This window comes from Dipodomys ordii, unplaced genomic scaffold (assembly GCF_000151885.1).
Source record: "Dipodomys ordii isolate 6190 unplaced genomic scaffold, Dord_2.0 Scaffold170, whole genome shotgun sequence".
NCBI classification, from domain to species: domain Eukaryota; kingdom Metazoa; phylum Chordata; class Mammalia; order Rodentia; family Heteromyidae; genus Dipodomys; species Dipodomys ordii.
Window position 1 is genome coordinate 1,248,052 of NW_012267386.1, and position 11,366 is coordinate 1,259,417.

The window sequence follows — 11,366 nt, forward strand, 5'->3', positions numbered from 1 at the left end:
TTCTCCCAATCCATGACAGGTTTTCTGTTGATCTTCTAGTTGTGTCCTTTGCTATGCAGAAGTTCTGCAGTTTCATGCAATCTCATTTGTCCAACCTTTGTTTGATTTGTTGTGCTTCTAGGTCTTTATTAAGAAAATTTCAGCCTGTGCACAGAGCCCTAGAGTTTCTCCTATTCCTTTCTGTAATGTTTTCAGAGTGTCTGCTTTGACTCTGAGGTCTGTGATAGATTTGGAGTTGATTCTGGTGCACGGTGATATATGTGGATCTAGCTTTAGTTTTCTACAAGTGTTTAACCAGTATTGCCAGAACCATATGCTGAAAAGCCTGTCTTTCTTCCATTCTATTTTTTTTTAGCTCCCTTATCGAAGATTAGGTGACAGTAGGTCTGTGGGTTCATTTCTGGGTCTTCAGTTCTATTCCATTGGTCCTCAGGTCTGTTCTTTTTTTTTGTTTTTGTTATTTTATTTGGGTCCAGTCGTGGGGCCTGAACTCTGGGCCTGGGCGCTGTCCCTCAGCTCTTCAGCTCAAGGCTAGCACTCTACCACTTGAGCCACAGCAGCACTTCCAGCTTTTTTCTTTTTGCTTATGTGGTGCTGAGGAATTGAACCCAGGGCCTCATGCATGCAAGGCAACCGCTCTACCACTGAGCCACCTTCCCAGCCCCTCAGGTCTATTCTTGTGCCAGTACCAAGCTGTTTTGATTACTATGGCGTTGTAGTAGATTTTGAAATTTGGTATTGATATTCCTCCAGCACTGTTCTTTCTGCTAAGGATTGGTTTTGCTATTCAGGGTCTTTTATTGTTCCATATGAGTTTCTGGATTGCTTCTTCTATTTCATTGAAGAGTGAGGTTGGGATATTGATAGGTATGGCATTGAATTTGTAGATAGATAGCCTTTGGCAGCATTGCCATTTTCATGATGTTGATCTTTTCAATCCATGAGTATGGGAGGTTTTTCCACTTCCTTAGTTCTGCTTTAATTTCCTTTTTCAGGGTTTTAAAATTTTCATCATAGAAGTCCTTCATTTCTTTAGTTAAGTTTAGTCTTAGGTATTTTATTTTTTGTGGGGCTATTATAAAAGGAATTGCCTTTCTGATTTCAGCCGCACTCTTCTCATTATTGGCATACAGGAAAGCCATTGATTTCTGAGGGTTAATTTTATACCCTGCTACTTTGCCAACATTTCCAATCAGCTCACATAACTTGGGAGTGGAGTCCATGGGGTTTTTTAAATACGAGATCGTGTCATCTGCAAAGAGGGAGAGTTTTACTTCATCTTTCTCTATTTGGATCCCCTTTATGTTTGCATCTTGTCTTACCAGCAATTTTCTTAAATGAATGCCAGCTCCTTTGTTTTCAAGAGAAAAAAAATAAGATTTCAAACAAAACACTAAACTCAGTGTAAGAAAATCTAATGCAGTAAAATCATTTGCATGACTAAGAAGTGCTAAAAAATTTAAACGCACATTTTCTCTCTCTCAGTAATCAATAAGTGCAATCACTTCTTTCATGCTCTTGGAACTTCTGTGATGATTCCTTGTACAGGTAATCCTTTAAGAAATGGTGAAAAACTCAGCAGGGTGTGTGTGGCTCAAGCCGGACATCTTTGCTGCTTAGGAAAATGAGGTCCAGAGGATCACAGTTAAGGACTAGCCTAGGTAGAAATGTCTGCATGACTCCAACTCCAAAATAGCCAGCCACAAGACAAGCTAGATTTGCAGCCCAAAGCTGAGCAAAGCAAAGTCTTCGATTTAAAACCCTGGTTCCAGCAAATAAGATCAAATGGACTGTTGAAAACTGTAATTTAAGGAATGACATTATTAGAAATGATTTTCACCAATGCTAACCTTTATAGTGCAACAATTTCATGATAACTAGCAAAAAAAGAAAGTAGGCAAAATAATAACAAATGCTTTCAGTCATGAGTGTAAGCCTACCGACCCAGGAGGCTGAGATCAAAGGATCATAGTTCAAAGCTAGCTGGAGGAGGAAAGCCTATGAGATTTATCTCCAGTGAGCCAGCAAAAAGCTGGAAGTGAAGGTGTGGCTCAAGTGGCACTAGTCTTGAGAGGAAAAAGCCAAGTAAGAGCACCTAGGCCTGAGTTCACACCCTATTGCCAACACAAATTAGAATAAAATAGAATAACAAATATTGACAATAGGTATTGGCTAATACTTACCTACATTTTGACTTCTTCATTAGAAAGCACCTAATTGCAGTGGCTTCAAATACAAATTTATTCTACCCTTATATTTCCATTTTCTACGATGTAACTACAAAGAAATTAGGTTCTGACCTTTGAAAAATTCTCTGCACAATGCTATCCAACTATGACAGATTTGCTCACTTAAGAAAATGAGTGACACTACAAAACATAGCATTAATGGAAAATAAGTTTCTCTTAATGTGATAATTTAGGTCGTAATGATTCTCCTTTTCTTATATTCTAGAACACAAATCAACTTTACTGTGGCTATTGATTTTACAGCATCTAATGGTGAGTATTATGATCACTTCCCTCTATGCAGTATTACCAATTAAGTAAAAAATACCTGTTTTTTTAATGAGGTTTAGATATTTTTTCTCTCTTCAGATTTCTAAAGGCTTTTTTAAATAAAACATTCATATAATGTTTCACTTATGTTGTCTTATAAAGTAGTTCAAATATCAGAAGAAGAAAAAATAGATTGTAGAACTTTTTAATCTTCAAATAGTGTCATTTTCTTCACATATTCTTTCTAAAAAATGCAGATTTGCTATTTGGGAGGCTGAGAGTTGAGGTTCAAGGCCATCCCATTTAACCAGCAAAAACTCCTAAGAGAGTTGTGGCTCCAATGTTAGAGTGCTGGACTTGAACAAAAAAGCCAAGCAAAAGCATGAAACACTGAATTCAGGCACTAGTAGTTGCACAAAAAAATGCAAATTTTACATTTGATTAAGCCCATAGTCTACCCTTGCCCTATTCTTTGCCGTTCTCTTTTCCCCATACCTGGTACTTCTGAAGTGTGTCTAATTATACTCCTCATATAGTTTTGCTGTGTGTAACCCAACCCTCTGTGTATCTTACAAAACTGGGTTAATATATAGTTTTTTTCAGAATTATTCATAAGGTCATATTTAGATGGTTTGAGACATAACAGTCTATATATGCATGGTAATGATTTGCCTATCAAATATTTTAAGAAGGAAAAGTTAGTTCTCTCAAAAACAACAGTTACTGTAAAACTTCAGTAATTATGTAACTTAATCAATACAAACCTCATTTATTACCGTTTAGTGATACTGGGATTTGAAGTTAAGACCTCTGAATTGCTAGGACAGTGAGTTTTGGGAGTTTCTTTTGTTTTGGTTTGATTTGGTGTTTTTTTTTTTTGGTGGTACTGCGATTCAAAGTTGGGACCTCCGAGTTGCTAGGTAGGTGCTCTACCAGTTGATTCATGCCTCCAGCCTCAAACCAACTTATTTATCTTTGTGTGTGTGTGTGTGTGTGTGTGTGTGTGTGTGTGTGTGATTGTCCTGGGGCTTGAACACAGGGCCTGGTGTATGTCCCTGAGCAATGTTACTCAAGGCTAGCACCCTACCATTTATGCCACAGCTCTACATCTGGCTTTTTGGTGGTTAATTGAAGATGAATGTCTCACAGACTTTCCCCGACCACACTGGCTTTCAACCAGGATCCTCAGCTCTCAGCCTCCTGAGTAGCTAGGATTACAAGCATGAGCCACCAGCACCTGTCTTCTTATTTATCTTGTACCCAAAGTTGCCTCTTGTTTATATTTATCTAAGATAGTCCCTGGATTATGATAGTTTGACATAACAATTTTTCAACTTTACAAAGACAGGAAACCAATTCACATTCAACAGAAGCCATACTTCAACATGTTGTTTTTTTGGTCAATCCTGGAGCTTGAACCCAGGGCCAGTGGGCACTGTCCCTGAGCCCTCTCTGTGCTCAAGACTAACACTCTACCACTTGAGCCATAGCACTACTTCTGGCTTTTTCTGTGTATGTGCTGCTGAGGAATCAAACCCAGGGCTTCATGCATGCAAGGCGAGCACTCTACCACTCAGCCACATTCCCAGCCTCAACTTTTTTTTAATGGTAGTATTTTCTTGAGCTAATAATGGCTGTCCAAATACTTGTGGGAAGTGAGGCAGGAACAAACAGCCTTGCCTGCCAGGCAGCCTTGTGGGCTTCTTCTCTGTACACTGTGGACTTTCTAACCCAGTATGTCATCTGGCTCAGGTGTGTGAAATAGTGTGATTTACATTATTTTCAATTTACAACTGTTTATTAGGATGTATCCCATCCCATGTTGACGATACAGATTTTTTTTTCCAAATCACTTATTGTACTCATAACTCTCACGTTCTAACCTCTTTACCTCCCATTTCTTTCCCAGTGACTCACATCTCACAGAAGGCTACGTTTAATAAAGATAGCACCAGGGAGAGAACACTAATCACATCCTCCTCATATACAAATGGGCAAACTGAGATCAGAAAACTCTTTCACTAATCACTACATCCTGGCTTCTTCATTCTGGAGTTCAAAACTTCAGAGAATATGATTCTGTAATTAAGCTAACTTTTTATATATCTTACATGTATTTCTTAACCTTTAGGATTCAAGTGGAGGATTTTTCTCATGTGTGTGGTTCAGTAAAACATGAAACACAGAAGTCATGACGTCTGACTGGCTTAAAATAAAGACCCAGCCAGGCGCTTGTGGCTCACACCTGTAGTCCTAGCTACTCAGGAGGCTGAAATCGGAGGATTGTGGTTCAAAGACAGCCCAGGCAGGAAACTCTGTGAGGGGAAAAACAAAAAAAAAAAAATCAAAGTAAGAAGATAGCTTCATTTGCAATAATATCTAAAGGACTAATCTGATTGGGAATACATTTAACAAAAGAAGTACAAAACTTACACTCTGAAAACAATATTCTGAAAAAAATGCTGAGAAATTAAATATTGAAATAAATTAAAACACACACACACATACGTACACACACACACACACACACACACACACACAAACACGCCATAAACCAGGTGCTGATGGCTCCTACCTGTAATCCTAGTTGCTGAAATCTGAGGACTGTAGTTTGAAGACAGCCAAGGCTGGAAGCCTGCGATTCTTATCTCCAATTAATCACAGCCAAAGCAGGAAGTAGATCTGTGGCTCAAGTGATATAGCATTAGCTTTGAGCAAAAGCAGTTCAGGGACAGCACCCAAGCTCAGAGTTCAAGACCCAGTACTGGAAAAGACACACACATACACACACACACACACACACACACACAATTGTATCTCTAAGAATTGTATCTCTATCGACTCTGACTGTGGATTTATGTCCTCATTTTTCCCAGCAGTGTATTGTATGATTTGGAGCGCATTATATATGCTTATAATAAACTCATGCCATAGACTGGTTGGAAGACTTATGTGAGATAGGAGGTCAGATTTTAACTACATGGTAGATGCCCTGTTAGAGTTACTATTGCTACTCGTTGTGTCCCAGATGTAACAACCTACTAGAGTGTCAGTCTTCATAGAGTCTCTGGAAGCTACAGAAGAAGGACAAGGGTGAGCAGACACAAGGAGTTAGGCAGTTTTGTGTGCTACCACCATTCCCATTCAACCTTCCATTCTTACTTAAGATATGAAATGGACTTTCAGTCTGCCCTTGTCCTGATAATTAAAGTACCTCAGCCAGAAGCTCAATATGAGTTAGTAACAGGACAGTTTACATTTTCCCTTAATGAGGGAAATGCAACATCCTGCAGAGAATAATACTTTGTGAAAACAGGAAGCTTTGCAGATAACTCAGAAAATAGCCACAGTAACAGTTAAGTTTACAGTTGCATGTACATTAATATGTTGGTGTGTGCACCAGTACTGGGACTTGAACTCAGGGCCTTGAGCGCTCCCTTCACTCTCCTGCTCAAGACTAGCACTCTACCAGTTGGGCCACAGCTCCACTTCCAGCTTTTTGATGGTTAAATGGAGATGAGAGTCTCAAGGACTTTTCTTCCCAGCTGGTTTCGAACTAGGATCCTCAGAGCTCAGCCTCCTTGAGTAGCTAGGATTATAGGCATAAGCCAATGGTGCCAGACTGCTTTACTGCTTTTAATCATTTTGGTACACAATCTCATTTTTTTTCTTCCCAGTAGTATTTGTTTTGCAGATGTTTTTCCTGCAGATGGTAAATTTTACCTCTGGACCTCTGACTCCTTGCTTAATAACTAGTTAGAGAACTTGAATAATCTTTCCAATCTCAATACTTAATCATCTCTAATTGGAAAATCACTACACTTTCTTTTTGAAGTGATAAATTGGGATTGCTCTTGAGTAGTACTCCATTTGTATTTATTTGGGATTTGACTTTAGGAAAAGCTCATAGTTATTGAAAGCATGAAGTCAGTAGGACCCTCTGATGATAAACATAAGAATTCAAGCTTTAGGGCCCATGTTTGCTTCTAACACTAACAAAATAAGATTAAATTATAAAAGGTAACATTATAATAAAATAAGATTCTTCTAGAATTGAAACTCAAAAATAGCCTGAAGCATTGGCAGTAATGAATACTTTCTGAAAGATCCTGCTTGTGCTTTAGCATTTCTTTGTAAAGCTTTCTTAATACCTGATATATTGTAATAAATATGTATGTGTTAATATGCATCCAAAAAGAAACTTGAACTATAATCACAGTCAGAAAAGCAGAAGTTTTGAATATTTCATTCTGAAACAGACATCAAGAGCAATGTTGTTAAAAAAATATCCTTAGCCTGGTTACTTATAAGTTACTTATTTACGCTGTTTTGTCTTTACCAGTACTGGGACTTGAACTCAGGACCTCACGATCTTGCTTAGCTATTTTTGCTCTAGGCTTGTGCTCTCACACTTCTGCCACACCTCCACATCTGGCTTTTTGCTGGATAATTGAGAATAAAAGTCTCAAAAATTTTCCGCTGGACTGGCCTCAAACTATGATCCTCAGATTTCAGCCTCCTGAGTAGCTAGGATTACAGCAGCCTGGTGGCTTATGTTTGAAATCTATCTTCTCTCCTCAGGCAACCCTGCCCAGCCCACCTCTCTTCACTACATGAACCCTTACCAACTGAATGCCTACGGGATGGCCCTGAAGGCCGTAGGGGAAATCGTTCAAGACTATGACAGTGATAAAATGTTTCCAGCTCTGGGATTTGGAGCAAAACTGCCCCCAGATGGAAGGATATCACACGAATTCGCTTTGGTAAGGATATATCAAACGGATTGGTTCTTTTGCAAAAAAAAAAAAAGTGATTCTCTACTTATTTCCTACTCATTGGGGGAGCAAACCCTGGTGACCTGAGATTCTGCTCTGCTTTGGTCAATCCTTAGAGTGATCTTAATGGAGGAAAAAGAAAACAAAACAACATGATAACTCTCCTGAATTGCCTCCGATTTATATGCACGGTTATGTGTTATGGTTATGTTTTGCTGTGTAATAAGCATCTCTGAAAACTAAGGGCAAATCATTCTGTTCACAATTTCTGTTTCAAGAATTTCAGCCAAATAGGATAGGAATTAGAAGATCTTTTGTTTTCAACGACTGGATCCTCAGCGGGAATTATCTTGGTGGGTAGAGATGGCGGGAGTTGTGTTAATTAGGGTTCTATGTCAGGGCTTTGGTTCAGCCTACAGATTGGCTTGCACAGATCACCTCTGTATCCTGTCTGTGGGGACAGATTCTCCCTCTGCATGGCTTCCTTGCCCACACTCATATCTGGTACCTGACTTTAAATGGCCAAAGTAGTTGGGTCTTTTTTCTTTTCTTCTCTCTCTCTCTCTCTTTTTGTGCCAGTCCTGGGACTTGAACTCAGGGCCTGGGTGATATTCCTGAGCTTCTTTAATGCAAGGCTAGCACTTCAGCCACAACCCCACTTCTGATTTTTAGGTGGTTAATAATTGGAGATAAGAGTCTCACAGATTTTCTTTTTTTTTCATTTTATTTTATTTATTTATTTTTTGTGAACATACTGTACAGAGGGGTTACAATTACATGGGCAAGATAATGCGTACATTTCTTATCAAGCATTGCAACCTCCTCCTTTGTTTACCCTTCATATCCCTTCCCAGCTTCCCCCTCCTCCCCCCCACCCAATCCCTCCCCCAATGTTGTAAAGCTCATTTTCAACATGACAACTTGTACTTCTCATTGTTGCAACAGGTCCACCTGTATCCTTAAACGACTTGTTTTTCCCCATCTCCTCCACAAGTTATACTGACATCAAATATAGTGAAAGCAGGGGTTATACTGTGGGGGAGGAAGAGTCTCACAGATTTTCTTTCCCAGGCTGGCTTCAAATTGCAATCCTCAGTGCTCAGCCTCTTGAATAGCTGGGATTACAAGCGTGACCTGTCAGTGCTGGGCTTCTTCCAACGTTCTTAATAAAAATGATGGTATTAAAAAAAAACAAAATGAAATCTGATAATATTCCTGCCAATTGCTTCTTCTCCCCCTTTTCTGTGGTGTTACTCTTTCTCTCTTATTTTTTTTACCTTTTCTGCGTTTCCTTCCTCCATCCATTTCATATAGCTGAACCAAGGATGGGTTTTTGATATTTTTCAACTTACACTGTTTTCTGGGATGCCAGTTTCATGACTCACAGCATAGAAATGGTTGTGGTTTGAAGGTATCTTCTCCACATTCAGGCTTTGCCAGTGTGACCAGCACCTCACTCAAGTGAAGGCCTTTATGAGGTGATTAGCTCAAGAGAACTCCTTTTACAGGCCTGGATTTAAGAGTCTTCTGGAAAAAGCTTCCATCAGCATTTGGCCTCGTGCCCTTCCTCCTTCCAGTGTGTTTGAAGCCTTCTTCCCATGAGAAGATGACTACGCCTACTGTCGATTTTGATCTGAAACTCTCACCTCTCTAGAAGTGGGAGAAATAGGTTTTCTTTGCTTTATAAGTTACCCTGAATTGTGTATGTAGTTATAACTGCAGAAGAGACCAAACCCTCCTTAAGTCTGAAAACAAGTCTACCAGATTGACGACAGACACAAGAGCAATTATGTCAGTGCTATCAGGTGTCAACTTCAGTATTATTATTGGATTTTTGTTGTTGTTCAATATATTTTTGAGCAATTATGTCAGTGCTATCAGGTGTCAACTTCAGTATTATTATTGGATTTTTGTTGTTGTTCAATATATTTTTGTTTTGGGGGGTAAGGAGATATATCTTGGAGAGAGGGTATCTAGGGAGATAGTATTGGAATTGATAATAAATAATTACTGGAGCTGGTACTGGTGGCTCACGCCTGTCATCCTAGCTACTTGGGAGGCTGAGATCTGGGGATCATGGTTGAAAGCCAGCCCAAGCAGGAAAGTTCATGAGAATCTGATCTCCAGTTAACCACCAAAAGACTAGAACTAGAACTGTGGCTCAAGTGATAGAACACATGAGCCTTGAGCAAAACTGCTCAGGGCCAGTACCCAGTCCCTGAGTTCAAGCCCCAGAACCAGTGCACAAGAGCATGTGAGTGTGCACATGCACACACATTTACTGAGTGTCAAGATCTATTTGATGCTCATCATCCTCTAGTCATAACATTCCAATAAGTTAGAAATATGGAAGATACATCATACCACTCACAATGACTGGTGCAAAGAGAATCTCAGCTATGATGCAGAAACAGGGCAAAGTGCCAGAGACAAGCTCAAATCCAGAATAGTCTTATTTCAGAACATATACTCTCTTTTCCTTTGTTAGTGGTAACAGGGCTTGAACTTAGGGCCTCCGATTCACTTGGCTTGATAACTTGGCTGTGCTCTATCACCTGGGCCATCCTCCAGTCCAACTTTTTACTTGATCATTCATTGGAGATCAAATTTCTTGGACTTTCCTGGCCAGGTTGACTTTGAACTTCCATTCTTTGCAGTTAGCATTATAGGTGTAAGCCTTGATATCCAGCAGGGTATATACGCCGATTTCTAGTAAACTATATTTCATGAAGTACCTGTTATCCTATGGCTCAGGTGTAATGCTTCATTGATACAATGGTCTATATACTTAAGAGGTTTTTACGTTATAAGAGTTCACCTTCCTCTGATGTATTTTAAGTAATTTTACATTTTTGTTTCTATCCTTATTCTTGCTTGCCTTTTTTATTGTGCAGCCAGGGTTAGGAAAGGTTGCTAGAGTGTTTTAATTCTTCCTTGAAATAGCCTGTGTATCACATTACCCATGTCATATAAAAATGAGAATCTGTGAGACTTTGTTATGTCTCGGGGAATTAAAATTACCCAGACAACACCATAAAACTCAGTCACGTGATCTCGCCTTAAGGTCCTCGGGAGAAAAAGGTCACAGGCTATTTTAAAGCCGAGGCAAAGGAATGATCATGTTCAATTCAATGAGGCTTTGCAAGTTTTCCTTCCACATGTTTCTTCTCACCCTTGTATATCATTTCTTTAAAAATTTTGTCTTACTTTTCTCATTTTTTGCCTCTTTCTACCCTCATGTTCATTCCTTGTAGCCCAACGTATACCAATATCTATTGCTAAAGAGATACTGGTTTTATTAGTTTATATTCATTCTGCAGGGAGAATGTGGCATTGTGGCATCTCCACCTGTGTCCACACTATATTCCAATCCAAAGAGGGGCTTGTGTGTGTGTGTGTGTGCGCGCGCACGTGTGTGTGCGTGCACGTGCTGATCCTGGGACTTGAACTCAGAGTCCGGGTGCTATCCCTGAGCTTCTTTTGCTCAAGGCTAGAGCTCTACCACTTGAGCCACAGCGCCACTTCTGGCTTTTTTGGGTAGTTAAATGGAGAGAAGAGTCTCAAGAGACTTTTCTGCCCAGGCTGGCTTCAAACTTCAGTCCTCAGATTTCAGCCTCCTGATTAGCTAAGATTCCACGTGTGAGCCACTCATTTGAACCAGCTCAAACTGCTTTTTAAAGAGAAACAAATTGATTCCCTTGATAATTACATCAAAAAAGCAGAGTTCTTATAACTTATTAGTGTTGTCATTAAGAAGAAAAATTCATTTTATTAGTCATAAAATATTTTAATTAACCCTGATATAATACAAAGCATCTTAAAAAGAGTAAGATATGATTTCATGCTAAAATGTATTTGTATCCTCTAATGCGTGTAAAGAATCCTCAGAGCAACTTAGGATATTAGGACTAAGACAGAAATTAGGGCTTTACAGTATGGAGGTTCCTCAAAAGACTTCACATAGAGCTCCCCTATGACTCAGCAATCCCACTTTTAGGCATTTACCCAAATGTTTACAAACAAGACCACACTAAAGCTACCAGCACAACTATGTTTATTGCAGCATTATTTACCATAGCTAAGATATGGAACC

At 39.4% G+C, this 11,366-nt stretch overlaps 1 protein-coding gene across 1 annotated transcript in view; it reads left to right on the forward strand.

Moving 5' to 3' along the window:
* The window catches only part of Cpne8 (copine VIII), a 293,419-nt gene that overhangs the window by 253,495 nt on the left and 28,558 nt on the right, over positions 1 to 11,366 (forward strand). Inside the window, exons 15-16 of the mRNA XM_013033475.1 lie at positions 2,455 to 2,501; positions 7,080 to 7,261. Of these exons, the coding sequence (XP_012888929.1) occupies positions 2,455 to 2,501; positions 7,080 to 7,261 (229 nt within the window). The remainder of the gene's footprint in view (positions 1 to 2,454; positions 2,502 to 7,079; positions 7,262 to 11,366) is intronic.